Source organism: Microcaecilia unicolor, chromosome 8, assembly GCF_901765095.1.
Source record: "Microcaecilia unicolor chromosome 8, aMicUni1.1, whole genome shotgun sequence".
Lineage (NCBI taxonomy): Eukaryota > Metazoa > Chordata > Amphibia > Gymnophiona > Siphonopidae > Microcaecilia > Microcaecilia unicolor.
In genome coordinates, this window is record NC_044038.1 from 62,453,761 (window position 1) to 62,473,201 (window position 19,441).

General features: G+C 45.6%; 1 protein-coding gene across 1 annotated transcript in view; it reads right to left on the reverse strand.

The window, feature by feature from the left end:
• Nucleotides 1-19,441, reverse strand: part of CREBBP (CREB binding protein) — an 846,007-nt gene that overhangs the window by 561,026 nt on the left and 265,540 nt on the right. The window contains exon 9 of the mRNA XM_030211575.1: nucleotides 7,612-7,729. Within this exon, the coding sequence (XP_030067435.1) occupies nucleotides 7,612-7,729 (118 nt within the window). The remainder of the gene's footprint in view (nucleotides 1-7,611; nucleotides 7,730-19,441) is intronic.

Genomic DNA, 19,441 nt, shown 5'->3' on the forward strand with positions numbered 1-19,441 from the left:
CTAGCCAATTAGAGATGGTGCGTTTCCCGACAGCGACTCCCCTTCTGTTGGGATCAAAAGAAACAAACATTTGGGCGGACTGTCTGAAGGGGCTTGTCCGCTCCACATAAGGCCAATGCTCTCTTGCAGTCCAAGGTGTGCAACTGACGTTCAGCAGGGCAGGTATGAGGACGGGGAAAAAATGTTGGCAAGACAACTGACTAGTTCAAATGGAACTCCGACACCACCTTCAGCAAGAACTTAGGGTGAGTACGGAGGACTACTCTATTATGGTGAAACTTAAGATAAGGAGCCTGCACTACCAAGGCTTGAAGCTCACTGACTCTATGAGCTGAAGTAACAGACACCAAGAAAATGACCTTCCAGGTCAAATACTTCAGATGGCAGGAATTTAGTGGCTCAAAAGGAGGCTTCATCAGCTGGGTGAGAACGACGTTGAGATCCCATGACACTGGTGGAGGTTTGACAGGGGGCTTTGATAGAAGCAAGCCTCTCATGAAGCGAACTAAAGGCTGTCCAGAGATCTGCTTACCTTCCACAGGAGAATGAAAAGCACTAACTGCACTAAGGTGAACTCGTACGGAGTAGGTCTTGCCACCAGACTCTGATAAGTGTAGAAGGTATTCAAGCAGGGTCTGTGTAGGACAAGAGCGAGGATCTAAGGCCTTGCTATCACACCAGACGGCAAACCTCCATTTGAAAAAGTAACACTTCTTCTTGGAATCTTTCCTGGAAGCAAGCAAAACCCGGGACACACCCTCAGAGAGACCCAAGGAAGCGAAATCTACACTCTCAACATCCAGGCTGAGAGAGCCAGAGACTGGAGTTGAGATGCAGAAGCACCCCCTCGTTCTGAGATATGAGGGTTGGAAAACAGTCCAATCTCCACGGTTCTTCGGAGGACAACTCTAGAAGAAGAGGGAACCAAATCTGACGCGGCCAGAAGGGAGCAATCAGAATCATGGTTCCACGGTCTTGCTCGGGTTTCAGCAAAGTCTTCCCCACCAGAGGTATGGGAGGATATGCGTATAGAAGACCCTTTCCCCAATGAAGGAGAAAGGCATCTGACGCTAGTCTGTTGTGGGCCTGAAGTCTGAAACAGAATTGAGGAACCTTGTGATTGATCTGAGTGGCAAAAAGATCCACCGAGGGGGTGCCCTGCTCTCGGAAGATCTTGCAAACCATGCCCGTTGAGCGACCACTCATGAGGTTGCATAATTCTGCTCAATCTGTTGGCCAGACTGTTGTTTATGCCTGCCAGATAAGTGGCTTGGGCTTGCCGTAACGGCGAGCCCAAAGCCACAACCTGATGGCTTCCCGACACAGGGGGGCGAGATCCGGTGGCCCCCTGCTTGTCTGGTAACCTGATTGTCTGTCTGAATTTGGATGATTTGATTGGACAGCCAATCCCTGAAAGCCTTTACAGCGTTCCAGACTGCTCGTAACTCCAGGAGATTGTTCTGAAGACCCTTTTCTTGGAGAGACCAAACTCCCTGTGTGTGTGAAGCCCATCGACATGAGCTCCCCACCCCAGGAGGGATGCATCCGTTGTCAGCACTTTTTGTGCTGAAGAATTTGAAATGGACGTTCCAAGGTCAAATTGGATCGAATTGTCCACTATTGAAGGGAATTGTGAAAATCGGTGGACAGCTGGATTGCATCCTCTAGATCCCCTGCAGCTTGATACCACTGGGAAGCTAGGGTCCATTGAGCTGATCTCATGTGAAGACGGGCCATGGGTGTCACATGAACTGTGGAGGCCATGTGGCCTAGAAGTCTCAACATCTGCCGAGCTGTGATCTGCTGAGACGCTCTGGCCATGGAAACGAGAGACAGAAGTGTCTGCTCTCATCTCGGGAAGGTAAGCGTGAGCCGTCTGTGAGTTCAGCAGAGCTCCTATGAATTCTAGTTTTTGGACTGGAAGAAGATGAGACTTTGGGTAATTTACAACAAACCCTAGTGAGTTGAATAGTTATCTGCATGGACTGTAGAGCTCCTGCCTCTGAGGTGTTCTTCACCAGCCAATCGCTGAGATAAGGGAACACATGCACTCCCAGTCTGCGTAGCGACACTGCAACTACTGCCAGGCATTTTGTCAAGACCCTGGGCGCAGAGACGCCAGACCAAAGGGCACACACAATACTGGAAGTGCTGCACTCCCAGACAGAATTGAAGATACCTTCTGTGAGCTGGAAGTATCGGGATGTGTGTATAAGCATCCTTTAAGTCCAGAGAGCATAGCCAATCGTTTTTCTGAATCATGGGAAGAAGGGTGCCCAGAGAAACCATCCTGAACTTTTCTCTGACCAGTAATTTGTTCAGGACCCTTAGGTCTAGGATGGGACGCATCCCCCGTTTTCTTTTGCACAAGAAAGTACCTGGAATAGAATCCCTGGTCTTCTTGCCCTGGTGGAACGGGCTCGACCGCATCGGCGTTGAGAAGGGCAGAGAGTTCCTCTGCAAGTACCTGCCTGTGCTAGAAGCTGAAAGACTGAGCTCCTGGTGGACAATTTGGAGGTGTGGAGATCAAATTGAGGGAGTATCCTAGCTGGACTATTTGAAGAACCCACCAATCGGAGGTTATGAGAGGCCACCTTTGATGAAAAAACTTTAACCTCCCTCCAACCAGCAGATCATCCGATACAGACACTTTTATGGTTGCTACGCTCAGCTGGAGCAAGTCAAAAGCCCATCCCTTGCTTTTGCTGGGGAGCTACAGGTGCCTGCCTTGGTGCACGCTGTTGACAAGAACGAGTGCGCTGGGGATGAGCCTGAGAAGGCTGTCGAGAAGGAGCATTGTACCTACGTGTATTATAAGCATAGGGAGCATTCTTCCTTCCCCTGAAAAATCGTCTACCTGTTGAGGTAGAAGCAGAAGGCGCCAGGCAGGAGAGATTGTCCATAGCAGTTTCCCGCTGCGTGATCTGATCTACCACCTACTCGACTTTCTCACCAAAAATGTTATCCCCCCCGGCAAGGGACATCCGCAAGCCGCTGCTGGATTCGATTGTCCAGGTCAGAGGCACGCAGCCATGAGAGTCTGCGCATCACTATACCTTGGGCAGCGGATCTGGATGCAACATCAAAAGAATCATAAGCACCCCTGGATAGGAATTTATGACACGCCATCTGCTGCCTGACCACCTCCTGAAAAGGCCTGGCCTGCTCCTGAGGGAGCTTATCGACCAAGTCCGCCAGTTGCTTCACCGTGTTCCTCAAGTGGATGCTTGTGTAGAGCTGGTAGGATTGAATCTTGGCTGGTAGGCCTTTCTCCCAAAAGAATCCAGGGTTCTAGATTCTCGTCCCGGGGGCGCCGAGGCAAAATCTCTACAACTCCTGGCTCTCTTGAGAGCGAAATCCACAACCATAGAGTCGTGAGGTAACTGCGATTTCACCAACTCAGGTTCTCCGTGAATCCGATATTGGGACTCAGCTTTCTTAGGGATGGTGGGATTACTTAGCGATTTCATCCAGTTTCTTAGAAGTGTCACCTTAAGGACATTATGTAAAGGAACCATGGATGACTCCTTAGGTGGCAAGGGATAGTCAAGGATCTCGAGCATCTCAGTCCTGGGCTCATCCTCAGAAACCACAGGGAAGGGAATAGCCACAGACATTTCCCGGACAAATGAAGAGAAAGAAAGACTCTCAGGGGAGAAAGCTTTCTTTCTGGAGACGGAGTAGGATCAGAGGGGAAACCACAAGACTCCCCAGAACAGAAATACCTGGGATCTTGCCCTTCATCACACGAGGCATCCTCATCGGTATTGAACAAGAGTTCCTTAACTGCAGTCCAAAACCGGGCCTGTCTCGACGCCGAGGAACCATGTCCTCGATGGCGATGCCAAGAAGTCGACTCCCATGCCAGCGGCGATGAAGCTCCCTCCAGCGATGTCGACGGGGAGTCAACCTGGGTGGCAGCTGACGCCGATGCTGCAGGCGGTACCGGCGTCGGAGACCTCACCACAGGCATAGAGAGCCAGCTGCCGCTTCCATCGACGGAGCCGAGGGGGCAAGAACGCCCTCTACCAGAGCAGACTGACGCAGCAACCCTTCCAGAAGACCTGGAAGAATGGCTTTGATGCGCTCGTCTAAAGTATCTGTCGAGGAAGGCTGGTGCAGGAACCGGCGTCAGAACCAGTGGAGGTTGAGGAGACGGTACAGGGCTATCAGGAGACCGATGCACCGACACCTCTTGTATGGAGGGTAAGCGACCCTCCCAGCGTCGGCGCTTCACGGGTGCTGAATCCTTTGACGCCCCGGAGCTCCCGATACCATGCTTGGAAGGAGACCGATGACAATGCGCCTTCGCCTTCGCTCGATGCACGTCATCGATACTCCTCGGTACCGACGAGGACGTAGAATCCACACTCCTCCTCGGGGTCGGGTCCGAGAGTGGTCGGTCCCGGTGGGCCTGTACAGCAGGAGTCTGTGAGACAGGTGGAGACCCACTCGACGGCTCACTGCTCCCAGCATGTGATGGTCTCCAGACAGCCATCACCTGCACTCCAGACGTCGATGCCTTCCCCGGTGCTGATATCGACACAGCCGACCTCGGTACCACTGTCGACATTGAGGAACCGAACGAAGCTCCACAAAGTCGGTCCCGAAGAGTGTGTCTCGACGCCTGTGTCCACTTTCTCAAGCAGAGACACAACTTACATGTGTCTGGGCGATGGTCGGGCCCAAGGCACTGAAGACACCACGCATGGGGGAAGGTACTCGAGATCGTCCGGTTGCACCGAGTACACTTCTTGAAGCCGCTGGGAGTCCTTGATGACATGGATGGAAAAATAGTGGCGGCGAAGTAAAAATTCTCAATGGTGCCCAAAATAAAGAGCATAAAAATGAGAAACCGCGACGGAAGCAAAAGAAAACTTGAACGGCCAAAAACTAGGAAAAAAATGTTTTTTTTTTAAGTTTTGAAGGGAACAGGGTTAAGGAAGAAACTAAGAAGGAAGGCAAGAAAAAACCGCCGAAAAAATGAAGGCTCTTTTTGGGCCAGATGGAGAGAGACCGCAAACAGTCACTCCCCAATCGCGGAAAGAAAAGAACTAAATGGGGCTCTTGCGCGATGGATGGGAAGAAGGCCGTGCATCCGCGGTGCGCGCACCCCGCACGCTCAAAGGCTCTAGCAAACTTTTGTTGCTAGGGAAGATTTCCGTTCTTGGGGCCACCGTGGACGCCGACCCAGTCGTGAGAACAAGCAGCCTGCTTGTCCTTGGAGAAAATAAAGATTTTGTATGTGGTATAGTTGCTAGAGAATGAGTTTATGTAACTGATGCAACTATTTGTGAATTGATTGACCCAGTTTATTGAGATTAAACCTATTATGGAGATCATTCAGAATTCTGGCTCCTTTACTGGTTTGTGGATACATTTTGGAAAATCTGAGGCCCTCCCCATTACGAGATCATGCATGTGTACGAATATGAGCAATTTTCCTCTGTTTTGATCAAACTCTGGGATAAAATACTTGAGAGGGTCTACCTCAGTGTAGATGTTGATTGGCTCTATAGGAAAAACGTAATAGAAAAAATGGAAGCAGTGCAGCAATTATGTGCGAAATGGAATGATCTACCCATAAATTTTTTGGTACGGGTGGCTTTAATTAAGATAATACTGCCAGAACTTCACTGTCCCACTCTGGATGGCTAAAAGAGAAGAAGGACTGTACTGGAGAATGGTTACTTCATTCATATGGCACTCTAAAAGACTTCAAATTGCATATACTAAGTTAACTCATAACAGGGCTCAAGGAGGAGTGTGCTTGCCAGATCTTTGGCTCTACAATGTGGCTATGTTAATGCGGTGGATTCATGAGCTTCACACCAATTCTAGCATTTTTCCCCTGCTGCTTTTGTGCAGAGTTGGTGCGTCCCATATGATGTATTCTTGACTCTTGAGCCTAGTTTTCACAGCAAGTTGGGGGATGTGAGCAAAAATAGATTCTTCTGTTCCTTAGGTAAGGCCTGAGCCTGGTGGAGGTGTAACTTTGGGTACACCAGGGGGCACTAGTCTGTTTTTGCCCCTGGTGGGTAATCCGGATTTTCTCACTGGATTGGAACCAGGAGCATTTCAGCCTTGGAAGAGGGGAGGGTTCCACTATTTGAGACATCTGAGAGCATTAGGTGGAGCACATTTCCTTCTTTTGACCAAATCAAGTGTGAGTGGATTGTTCCCAACATACATCTTTTTCTTTTTTTCAGGTGAGAGGTTTTTTTTTCTCCTTAGAAAGACAATCAGGCAATCAACTTTTCACCAAGCTGGACCAGGACTTTTGTACCTCCTGCCTGCTCTGTATAAATAATCCCAGTTGTACCCAGTTGGCTAGGTACAGTAGGAGAGCGTTATATTTGGACCAACTGCCACAACTCTGGGGCGCAAATATGGTGGAAGATATTTCTAGTAAATACTTTCAGGGAGTGTTTGAAGAACTTTCCAAAATTACTACGAATGCAGCTCTGCAGGACATTCAATATACGATATTCCATAGGATTCATATCGATAGGCAGAAAGGGATTATGGAATGATGATACCTTTGTAAAGTGTAAAGCCTTCCCTGGTTCTTGTCTCCACTCCTTTCTGGGGTGTCCTGCTCTGACATCTCTACTAGCCAAGAAATTCATACTGCACTCATGGGTGGCTCCCGTGCCTCCCTCAACAACTATGTGGAATAACTACATGAGAGAAATGGCAGAGTGATTGCATGTTTAATTTAAGAGGTCCACATCCCTGGGGCAAGCGTCAAAACAGACATATTCCAAACAGATATGCAATGGAGGACACTGTTGAATAAGACATGGTTTGTGACTGTAGCAATTTAAGATACGAGGCTTTAGGGGGTGGGATAGGTGGGTTTGGGGACATGTAAAAATGTTCAGGGAGGAGGTGACACTTGTTTTTGTACCAGTATTCTGTTTGACAAGTCTCTGTTATGATACCATTACTGTTGTGTTTTTTTTGGAATCTGCAATGTACCTGTCCTTGAGCCAATAAAGATATTTACAAAAAAAAAAAAAAAAGAAAAACACCCTGGGCATTAAGCCGGACCTTAATAAATTGGCTACCAGCTTTTTTTTGTAATCAACAAGTTTACCCTGGCAGTGGCCTGGAAGCAGCCTACAACGCCTGAGATACCTGTGGTGCTTCGTGAGCTGGATTTTATCTCCCAGCTGACTGAACTTACTATAATGAGGACTGGCCAGCTTGTCCAATTTCATTGTGTGTGTGATTCTTATTCGGGCTGGAGACTCCACCCACCCAGGAGAGATTCAAGTAGTAATCTACAGGGACATTTTTGGCTTGCTTGTTCTTCTGCGGGAAGGGGGCAAACAGGAGGATTTTGATAGGAGATGTTTTGTTATTGTTAATCACTCTTAATTTGTGTTTTGCATCATCAGTTTGAGTAACTATCTTTATTAACCTCATTAACTTTAATTTAAAAAACAAAAAGGGAATATTCTACAAGTATCCAAGGCTGCACACCACATATTCCACTTAACTCTTATAGAAATTTTACTGCCCATATCAGAACTTACTGTCCATCTCAACAGTATATGCACTGTTATTTTAAATGTTAATATGCATCACTATTTGTAATAAACATACCCTACTGTTAGCTGACTCGTACATATCTCCTTCCACTTTCCTGGCATAGGCCACTAGGTTCTCCATACGACGATCCTTCAGTGCAGCTGGATCAGGTGTGGGGAAGATAGCTTGGACACTGCAACAAAACAGAATGAATAAGCAACCCATGAGTATAAGAAGCAGTTGTGCAAGTTACAATGCAAAAAAATAAGATTACTGTTCCTGAGTCAAGTGGAAGAGTACTGGTCAACAATGAACTTTCAAATGAGAACCAGCTCTGGCATTCAGCTCCACTTCGTCATTCCTGAGAACACCAGCATTCTGGCTGAAACAGTTCTGAAGAGCACAAGAGTAAACCAAGGGCTACTTTGTAAAAAAAAACTTGCTGAAAAGCTACAAAGCAGCTTAGAGAGCTCTATCCTGCTCTACCAGCCCCATGAAACTGCTGGAGTACTTGGTCCTTTTAGGGAAAAGAAAGTCAGAAATTATAAAAAGGCTAATATGATAGAAGATACATATTGTAAGGTCCATTAAGTTTTCTCAATTTCATTTCTGAAATGCAACAGACCAATTTATATATTACTTCTACTGCTATTATTTCTATAGCATTATTTACAGACTGCCAGTCAAATTGTAACATGATATGAGTTTGTCAGGATTATTGAAATATATGTAGCAGAGTTATTGATTTTATCAATATAAAAATGCAGCTATTAAAAGATGTATTGAAACTGCATTTCAAGACCTTCTTTCCCCTCCCTTTTCCTGGGAACTTCTGATAGCAGGGCTAGTCAATTACAAACACTTAACAGACACAAAAGCTGGCTGGGAGGGTCACCAAGACATCTCTAGAGAACAAAAAACTGAAGCAGACAGAGAGACTCCTATGACTCAAACTGAAAAAGCACATCTATATGACAAAAGAAACTCCACCTATCACAGCAGACTAAAACCTGTGCAAAAGCCCTCAAGCTATAGAATAGCCATTTGCCAGCTGATATCCAGGAAACATGTGACCATGCTTCCCTGCAAACTACAATACCCAAGATCCCCTGCAAACTACAATATCCAGGACTCAGGGAACATTATAAAAAGCCTGGAAACAGCCCAGCTCTGCCTCTTGGGACCTGCATGCTCTTGGGAATCTGCTCTTGGAAATCTGCTGCTGTGAAGACCTGCCTCTGCCTCATGGCTCTTCACTGGACCACAGCATGCTCTATAACTAGGACTGTTCTGTAAGTTTTGAGCTCTGATTTAAAAACCTGCTACTTAAGCACAGATTATCTGTAAAGATCTCTTAAAAGAACTCTCTCTCGCTTATAACCTTATTTATATGATTGCATTAATCATATTGTAACTTAATAAACTCTTTTGAAGCTCAACATATATATGGTCTGTTCTTTCTTAAACCTGGTAATGCAGGTTAATGCAATCCAATAAATATATTTAATTCCTTTCATTCAGTGTAATTGTAGATCTTGTTGCTTTAATCGGCAACTGGTGGAGAATTTAAAATAAATATATATTAAAAATTATAAATATTAGTGAGTGTTCTAGCTATCCCCAAGTAAATTACTTCTTGTAACAAAATCAAACCACCAAAGTGGTTTAAAACAACAGTATTACAAAGCAGACAAAAACCCCAAAACAATTCAAGGGAAAAGGGGAAAAGCAGTCAAAAAACCAGAAAAGAAGAAAAGTAAAATACTAAGAACATTTTTTAAAAAGTGAAAGGAGGAGAGGTAAGGCCTCTCCCACCAGTCATCTAATCAGACCAAGATACAGCCTAGTTTAAATACTACAGCGACTATACTAGCCCTGAAAATGCTTATTTAGAAAGATAGCTCTTTCCAGTCCAATTTTAAACTTCTTGTAAGTCTCCAGACACATGTCAATAGGGAGTGCATTCCAAAGTGAATGGGCTAAACAGCTAAATGCAGTACTGTGGGATGAGTCAAATCTTAGTTTAGCAAAGGAAGAAATAACCAGGTATTTGACTTGAAAACATCTGAGGGTACACTGTGGAAAGTAAGGTATAAGAAGGAAATGTAAATATAATAGAAGCCCCAAGCAGAAGTAAAGGTGTGCCAAAAGGAGAAATTAGGTCTTACCTGAATCTTCTTTTTATTAGACCTTCCCACTATTCCAGAAACACATGGGATAGTTGTATCCAACCAGCAGGTGGAGATAGCGAACTGAAAATGAGTTGAGACATGCCTCTTTTGGCATCTAGTCCAGCTCCTCAGTATTTATATAGACAAGCAGTAAGGAGAAAATCAAAATAAACATAGCAACCTTGAACAACCCACTAACCTAACATTAAGCAGATGAGCAACCATTACATAGCTTCCCACTATTCCTGAACCTGTAAGATGTTCAAAAGCAATTCGTAGAGTGGGTGTGATGCTGGTGCCGCTGCCCTGAGGACCTAAGCTCCAAAACAGGCTTCCAAGCACGCCGCAACCTCAACCCTGTAGTGCTTGGCAAAGGTATGCAGTGTCGACCAAGTTGCCGTCTTGCTAATATCCACTGGAAAGAGTTAAGTACATGCCATACTGGGAAAAGACCAAGGGTCCATCGAGCCCAGCATCCTGTCCACGACAGCGGCCAATCCAGGCCAAGGGCACCTGGCGAGCTTCCCAAACGTACAAACATTCTATACATGTTATTCCTGGAATTGTGGATTTTTCCCAAGTCCATTTAGTAGTGGTTTATGGACTTGTCCTTTAGGAAACCGTCTAACCCCTTTTTAAACTCTGCTAAGCTAACCGCCTTCACCACGTTCTCCGGCAACGAATTCCAGAATTTAATTACGCGTTGGGTGAAGAAAACTTTTCTCCTATTTGTTTTAAATTTACTACACTGTAGTTTCATCGCATGCCCCCTAGTCCTAGCATTTTTGAAAAGCGTGAACAGAAGCTTCACATCCACCTGTTCCACTCCACTCATTATTTTATATACCTCTATCATGTCTCCCCTCAGCCGTCTCTTCTCCAAGCTGAAAAGCCCTAGCCTCCTTAGTCTTTCTTCATAGGGAAGTCGTCCCATCCCCGCTATCATTTTAGTCGCCCTTCGCTGCACCTTTTCCAATTCTACTATATCTTTCTTCAGATGCGGCGACCAGAACTGAACACAATACTCAAGGTGCGGTCGCACCATGGAGCGATACAACGGCATTATAACATCCTCACACCTGTTTTCCATACCTTTCCTAATAATATCCAACATTCTATTCGCTTTCCTAGCCGCAGCAGCACACTGAGCAGAAGGTTTCAGTGTATTATCGACGACGACACCCAGATCCCTTTCTTGGTCCGTAACGCCTAACGTGGAACCTTGCATGACGTAGCTATAATTCAGGTTCTTTTTTTATATTATTAGCATTTGTATAGCGCTACCAGACGCACGCAGCGCTGAACTCCCACATGCATCACCTTGCACTTGCTCACATTAAACGTCATCGGCCATTTAGCAGCCTAGTCTCCAGTCTCGTAAGGTCCTTCTGTAATTTTTCACAATCCTGTCGCGAGTTAACGACTTTGAATAACTTTGTGTCATCAGCAAATGTAATTACCTCGCTAGTTACTCCCATCTCTAAATCATTTATAAATATATTAAAAAGCAGCGGTCCTAGCACAGACCCCTGAGGAACCCCACTAACTACCCTTCTCCATTGTGAATACTGCCTATTTAACCCCACTCTCTGTTTCCTATCCTTCAACCAGCTTTTAATCCACAATAAGACATTTCCTTCTATCCCATGACCCTCCAATTTCCTCTGTAGCCTTTCATGAGGTACCTTGTCAAACGCCTTTTGAAAATCCAGATACACGATATCAACCGGCTCCTCTATGTCCACGTTTGTTTATTCCTTCAAAGAATTGAAGTAAATTGGTCAGGCAAGATTTCCCCACACAAAAGCCGTGCTGACTTGGTCTCAGTAATCCATGTCCTTGGATGTGCTCTGTAATTTTGTTTTTGATAATAGCCTCTACCATTTTCCCTGGCACCGACATCAGACTCACCGGTCTATAATTTCCCGGATCTCCCCTGGAACCTTTTTTAAAAATCGGCGTTACATTGGCCACCCTCCAATCTTCCAGTACCACGCTCGATTTTAAGGATAAATTGCATATCATTAACAATAGCTCTGCAAGTTCATTTTTCAGTTCTATCAGTACTCTAGGATGAATACCATCCGGTTCAGGAGATTTGCTACTCTTCAGTTTGCTGAACTGCCCCATTACGTCCTCCAGGTTTACCGTGAAGTCAGTAAGTTTCTCAGACTCGTCCGCTTGAAATACCATTTCCGACACCGGTATCCCACCCAAAATCTTCGTCGGTGAAGACCGAAGCAAATAATTCATTCAATCTCTCCGCTACGTCTATCTTCCTTGATCGCCCCTTTTACCCCTCGGTCATCCAGCGGCCCAACCAATTCTTTTGCCGGCTTCCTGCTTTTAATATACCGAAAAAAATTTTTGCTATGTTTTTTTTTGCCTCTATTGCTATCTTTTTTTCGTAATTCCTCTTGGCCTTTATCTGTGCCTTGCATTTGCTTTGGCACTCCTTATGCTGCTTCTTGTTATTTTCAGATTGTTCCTTCTTCCATTTTCTAAAGGCGTTTCTTTTAGCCCTAATAGCTTCCTTCACCTCACTTTTCAACCACGCCGGCTTCCCCATAAGCAAATAAGCTGACATGATAGTCTCCATCAGCCATCTTTGTGGGCTTAGAAGCCACAAGCCACAGGGAAAGGGAAATGGAACTTGATATACCACCTTACTATGGTTTTTGCAACTACATTCAAAGTTGTTTACATTGTATATACAGGTACTTATTTGTACCTGGGGCAACGGAGGGTTAAGTGACTTGTCCAGAGTCACAAGGAGCTGCAGTGGGAATCGAACCCAGTTCCCCAAGATCAAAGTCCTCAGCACTAACCACTAGGCTACTCCTCCACGCCTGTTTACCAAAAAGCACAAACAGTCTGTCCAATCTAAGAAACTCATTCGTGACTTCCAGTTATCTAATGAGGACTACACACACTGAGAAGCTTCCAAGAAGAATACTGATCCTCTGTCCTCTCTGTGAAAAGGACAGAGGCTCCACAGATTGGCTGAGATAAAATGCTGATACCACATTAGGAATAAAAGGAAGGAACCATGCGCGAGGGGAGGCGGGAACCCCGCTTCCGAAAAGTGAAGAAATGGATCACAACAAGAGAGCGTGAAGCTCCGAAATCCTATGTGCCGTGCAACAGCCACCACGAACCGTCTTTAATGTAAGATCTTCAAGGTGCTTTCTAGAGTTGTTCAAAATGAGGCTTTTGAAGAGCCTCGAAGGACTAAATTACGGATTTACTCTGGATACAGCATACAAAAGGGAGGCTGCAAGTGGCCCGCCCCGCCCGCAAGAATCGAACGATATCAGAGAAAATCGCTTCTGTAATCAGTCCCTGAAAACAGGCCAAAGCCGCAACTGGAACTTTTGTTTTTATTAATGCATTTTTGAAAAATTACAATTTCCTATAAACAAAAAAAATGAAAAATTCACCATATTTAATCAAATATAGTGATTTTAACAAAGAAAATAAATCTAAATAAAGTATCAAAATAAGCCATCAGCCCACATCAAGAGAGACAAGAGCATAAAAATTCAAGTAAATACAAAAAGCAAACAAACAAGATTAATCTTGAACTACAAGGCCACATTACACTACAACTACTAACGTAACACCTGTCAATTTCAAGAATGGTCTTACAAAAATTTTTCCAGTTGCAAGGAACCAAAAAAAATATATATACCGCTTCCCCTGATATGTAATTAAACACTTACAGAGGAAACAAAGAAAAAAAAAAAAAAGAAGCTCCCTTGACAATTACATGGCCTTTAAGAGCCAAAAAAGGCACCGGACACTGTTTCAGTAGGCCGTGTACCTGTGGAAGATGGAGAGGACCCCTGTCCAGTTGTCGAATCAGATCTGCATACTACAGCCCCAGCAGCCAATCCAGGTTTACGATAATTATTCAATCCTGGTTCAATGTGATCTTTTTCGACATGCAGCCTACCATGGGCCAAGGAGGTAAGACATACAGTAGATGTGTCTCCGGTCAGGGCTGCAGTAGATTATCGATCACCATCGAGCCCAGATTTTTCCGATGGCTGAAGAACTTGGGCATTTTGGCATTCCTTTTCATCACCATCAAGTCCAGAAGCAGAGAACCCCATCAATCCACTATCAGCTGAAAACCCTGGCTGTAAAGTTCCTATTCTTCTGGGTCCAAGGAGTGCCTGCTTAAAAAGTTCACATACACATTCAAGGACCCTGCGATGTGAGCTGCAGACAAGCAGAGATTTTTCTCCACTCAACTCATAAAAGAGGCTGCCTCCACCATCGGACAGCTGCGGGTCCCGCCTTCTTGTTGATATAAGCCACCGTCGTCACACTGTGGGAGAAAACTTGGACCGGGGCCCCCAACAGAAAGGAAGTTGCATAAGGCATTCCGTACTGCCCTGAGCTCCAAACGATTTACCAACCACCAAGACTCCTCTTCTAGCCAAGCATCCTGTGCCAGATGTAACTTGTAATGAGCACCCCAACCCGACTTGCTGGCATCCATTGTCACCACCTCGCATTGGTTTTATCAGAAAGGAAGCTTCGACGGTCAAATTCCTGGGTGACAACCACCACTACATACTCCATCTGGCAACCAGCATCCAAGGAAGAGGAAGGTTGTACTTCTGCAACACTGGAGAACAGCGGATGAGCAGAGATACAGAAGACTGACTTCCACAACCTGAGATTACACACTTATAGACTCTTGAAGCAGTCTGTTTCACCGACACACGATTCTGTGTCGAGTCTCAGTGATGTTTTCATAACAAACTTTTCCACTGTGGACTTTCACGATCTCTTGGTCTCGTGTTAGAAGAGCCATCACATACCCTATTCTTCTGTATCCTACAAGACTGTCACAGTGATTGTTTTATTCCTCTACTTGAGTGTTTTCCCCCCTTGGAAATGGCTCCACTTCAATTGCCACCTTCACTGACCCCAGAACAAGGTCACTGAATCAGTTTCGACCTCCTAAGCTCCGTGAGGAAGATCCTCTCCTGTGCTGTGTCGAATAGAATGCCCACCAGATACTCCAATATCTACCAAAGAATTATCTGCTCTTTTCGACATTGATTACTCAACCGAACTGCAGAAGACAGGAAGCTTTGTCTTTTACCGCCATGCTGTCCAAATAGGATTACATACGAATGAGCCAGTTGTCGAGAAACCAGCAAGGTAGTGGTCTCAGTCACTGCCATAACCAGGGAGTCCACCCTGGGAAGCTGCAATTTATCTTTCTCCTCCAGAACTAACATGTAGAGGCGAGCCATAGCTCTTCCCATTCTCAGCCCCATGTCCAGCGAAACCCATTTTGCTGAAATCAGGTCCTGAATGTCTGGATGCATCGGGAAGGCCTTAGAAGGACCTCTAAGCCACCTCATGATTTACCAAGATGGAACCCCTGATGCTGATGCAGAATGCTCCTCAATGAAAAGCACCGTCAGTGCTTCAGAAATAAGAGTACTGAGCTCTCTTTATGAAACAGCCTCAGTACTTCCGGATCATCCCCATCCTCAGGATGGAGTTGTCCCTCCTCTAATGGCTCCTTCAATGATGGCTTCTCTGAATAGACCAAGGCCACATCAGATAAGGAGGGAAAAGCAAAAAAATCTCATCTACCCACCCTTGGATCTCTTAGGAGCAGGAGGATCAGCAGGGCGAGAAACTAAAGCACCTTGCAGCAACTCTGACTATCCCTGCTTCAGTCAATAGACCCGGTAAAAGAGCAATATAAACTTTGGAGAAAACAAAGATCTCGATGCAACTGAATGCTCTGTCAGGCCTTGAGGCTGTAAAATGGCAGCTGTGCTCCACACGTTCTCAGCCAGAGGCTGCTTCTCACTGCCAGTCCGCCCCAACAAAATGGCACTCATGACTGCACTGAATCAAACTGCACACTGCAAGGGAGAACCCGAAGACCTCAACGTATTTGGATGCTGTACGAGATCTGAAGATGTCCTGCCACCGAACGTTTCCTCTGCATTCCGTGGGATTCCTGGCTTGCATGCATTGTAATGCCCCGACGTTGGCTGGTTGGCCCCACAGAGGGATCACAGCATAACTGCCTCAAGCACAGCACACAGCACGTGTTCCAAGCCATGAGTCCTCTCCACCAAGTTGAACTTGCAGCCCCTCCAAGCAGTTCTGAGTCAAACTTTAGTAGAATTTACAATTGCTGGTTGCTCTCCCCAACCTCACAGTCTCCACAACTCTTAAAACAAAAGAGAAAACCTCAGGACCAATACTTTGTCCCACAATCTCCAGCAAACCTCTTCTTCTCCTTTCTCTCTCTCTTTTTTTTTTTAATTGTGCTGGAAAAGGAGAGCTCCATGGGAAACAGGAAAGAGGTGAAGGGTCCGAAGGGGAGGCCCGCTGCACCACCATCAGGCATGCCCTGGCCACATAGGAGCCGCAAACCGAAGCCTGCAAACTCAAGGTGGCCGCTTCAAAGGCTAACTTTAAGGCCGCTTCCCATTTCCTGTCCTGTGAATCCTTAAGGGCAGAGCCACCTTCCACCGGCAACGCCGTCTTTTTTGTCACAGCAGTGATTAGAGAGTCCACTGCCGGCCAGCGCAATTTATTTACTGCATTTGTATCCCACATTTTCCCACCTATTTGCAGGCTCAATGTGGCTTACAGAGTGTTATGACAGTCATTATAGGATATCAGATACAATTGGTATTGCACAAAGATTAAGTACGGGAAGAGAGAAGGAAGGTGTTAGGGAGGATAGTATAGGAGATGAAGTTTCATAACTGGGTGGATTATTGGGGTAGTTTTGTGAGGCTATGGGTTCTCTTTGTAGGCCTTGTTGAAGAGATGTGCCTTCAAGGATTTGCGAAAGTTCGTTATTTCGTCATTAGTTTTCAGGGCTATAGGTAGTGCATTCCACAGCTTCGTGCTTAGGTAAGAGAAGGTTGTGGAGTGTATCAGCTTGTATTTTAGTCCTTTACAGCTGGGGAAGTGCAGATTGAGAAATTTGCAGGATGATTTATGGCGTTTCTGGGAGGTAGATCCACGAGGTTTAGCATGTAGATTGGGGCTTCTGCGTGAATGATTGTGTGTACCATTGTGCAAATCTTGAACGCAATGCATTCCTTGAGTGGGAGCCAATGAAGTTTCTCTCTTGGGGTTTTGCGCTTTCATATTTAGTTTTTCCAAATAAGAGTCTGGCAGCGGTGTTCTGGGCTGTTTGAAGTTTTTTGATAGTCTGTTCTTTGCAGCCCACGTATAGTGCATTGCAGTAGTCTAGATGACTTATTACCAATGATTGTACCAGGGTACGGAAGATGTGTCTCGGGAAGAAAGGTTTTACTCTTTTCAGTTTCCACATGGAGTAAAACATCTTTTTCGTTGTATTCTTCACATGGGCATCGAGTGTGAGGTTTCGGTCAATGGTAACGCCAAGAATTTTCAGATTTTGTGAAACGGGAAGAGAGCAATATGGTGTATTTATGGCGGAGTATTTGATTGTGTTGTGTTGTGAGGTGAGTATAAGACATTGTGTTTTTTCTGCGTTGAGTTTAAGTTGGAATGCATTCGCCCAGGAGTGCATGATTTGGAGGCTTTTGTTGATCTCGTTGTTGATCTCTGGCAGAGGGTTCAGACGAGTCATGGCCCTAGCTACCTTGAGGCTCGCCTCTGGAGAATCCCATTGAGCCGAAATTAGAGTTTTCATGGCTTCATGGATGTGGAAGGTCCTGGAAGGGCGCTTGATTCCCAACGTAATAGCGGAACCCGCCGAGGCTGAAGGAGGGCCTTTCTCCGGAGAGGAAATACTCAAGATGTTCATAGCCTTAACAGGTTAGGCAATTCCTCTGAGCGAAAAAGCCGCGCTGCAGAGGGATCATCTCCCCCATCAGGGCGAGGATCAGCCTCCTCCAAAGAATCCCCAAGGGACCTTTAGGAGAATTCAGAAATACTGCCCTCATCTACATCAGAGGAGACAGAGTCCCCCAAGACCTGAAGGTCCACCCGAGGGCGCTTGTTCAGGGAAGCCTATTCCCCCATATCTGACAAGGGAGCAGGAGCAGCGTTTTGCAGTTGAAAGGCCTGATGCAGCAACAAAATAAACTCGGGAGAGAAACCCCAGTTTGTGCACCTCTGCAACCTGGGCCACAGCCCTAGAGGAACTCTCAACCTCCACTACACAGAGTGGGGGAGAGGAGCACTGCGCATACAAAATGGCGTCCGGTGCGTCACTCCACGAAGGAGCTGCGCGGGAAGCATGGCGCTTAAATTTCGCCATCTTCTTACCGTCGCCCAACTCAAAGGCGGCCATACCAGAGGCTGTCCAAGCTGCATGGGTGGTCGACGTCGGAAGGGTGGACATCGGGGGATGGGCACCTAAGGCGGGAAAGGTCGCCGACTCCCCAGTGGAGGAAAAACTGGCTAAGTTTGGAAGGGCACCCAAAAAGGGCTTCTCTGCCTCCGATACCCGCGTCTCCCCACTAGCCACACAATCGCGGTCCGGGGAGCGCTTTTTCGTGCCCTTACCATCCGACGCCATGATCCACGAGGGAAACGTTCGAGGAACCCCCTGCCCGCTAGGAAAAGGTAAAATTACCTGCTTCTTGCTCCGAGCTGCAATGAATTGGTGACCCAGTGAGCAGCTTAAAGTAAAATCTTTTCTGCTTCAAGATTGTTATGGTTTTTTTTTTTTTTAAACAGAGCCAGTGGGAGTGGGGGGAGAAAAGAAGGGACCTGGCACCACCAGGTTTGCACTTGCTCACAAAGCGCCCTCAACCCCAGGTACTCAACAAAGCCTAAGTAAATAGGCGTGGAGACCAAGCCAGAGCTGCTGTGTGTGACCACACACCTGCTAGATAGAGAGAATACTGAGGATTTCCTGGTAGCACATGACCACATATAGAGGCGCAAAAGACTGCTCTCTATCTCCACCTGCTGGTAGATGGACACAACCCACCAGTCTATGGATTGATCTGCCTGATGATATGGAACCCAAGTTAAGTGCTAACACTATAAAATCATTAGTCCTTAATTTTTAAAATTCAGAAATCCTGTTAGATGCAACTAAATAATAAATACATGTGCACTTGTCTTTTGACATCAGTGATGACTATTTCAGGAGATTAATAATCCAACATGAATTCATGTTTCACAATACTTCAAGGATATAGTCTCTATATTTTTGGCATATACTGGGCTTGTTAAATGTTTTGTTTCAAGAACCCCTGATTATAGTGCATCAACAAATAAGACCATTTGTGAATATTCTCTCAGACTGGAAGTAGGCAAGATCACGTGGGAGTCAAAGGAAACGAGGAAGATGTCAGTATGGAATCATTCCTAAACAAATCAAAAATTGTTTTTGTCTTTTGAAGCCACTTAACCTTCCCATGTGGTCTTACATGCATCGGGAGAACACCTCATGTTATTAGGCTACTACTTAATAAACATAAATCTTATATTCAGACTGGAACTTTTACACTCACTTATTGGCTTGCAAATCAACATACTACAAATGACACTCAGTGGCGAGTTATAGTGTCCATCACAATTGGAAAAGGAGTGAATTTGAACAATTTCCTGGATTTCAAGAAGCAGAGTTGGATACCTCATCTGAACACAGCAGTTCCAAATAGATTAAAAGAAAGGACTTGACTGGATGTATCTAGTATAACCTTATCAGCCAGAGCATATGGGAAAATTAGATTAACTTTTTCTTTCCTTTAGTCATAGCAGATGAATCCATTACGAATGGGTTGTGT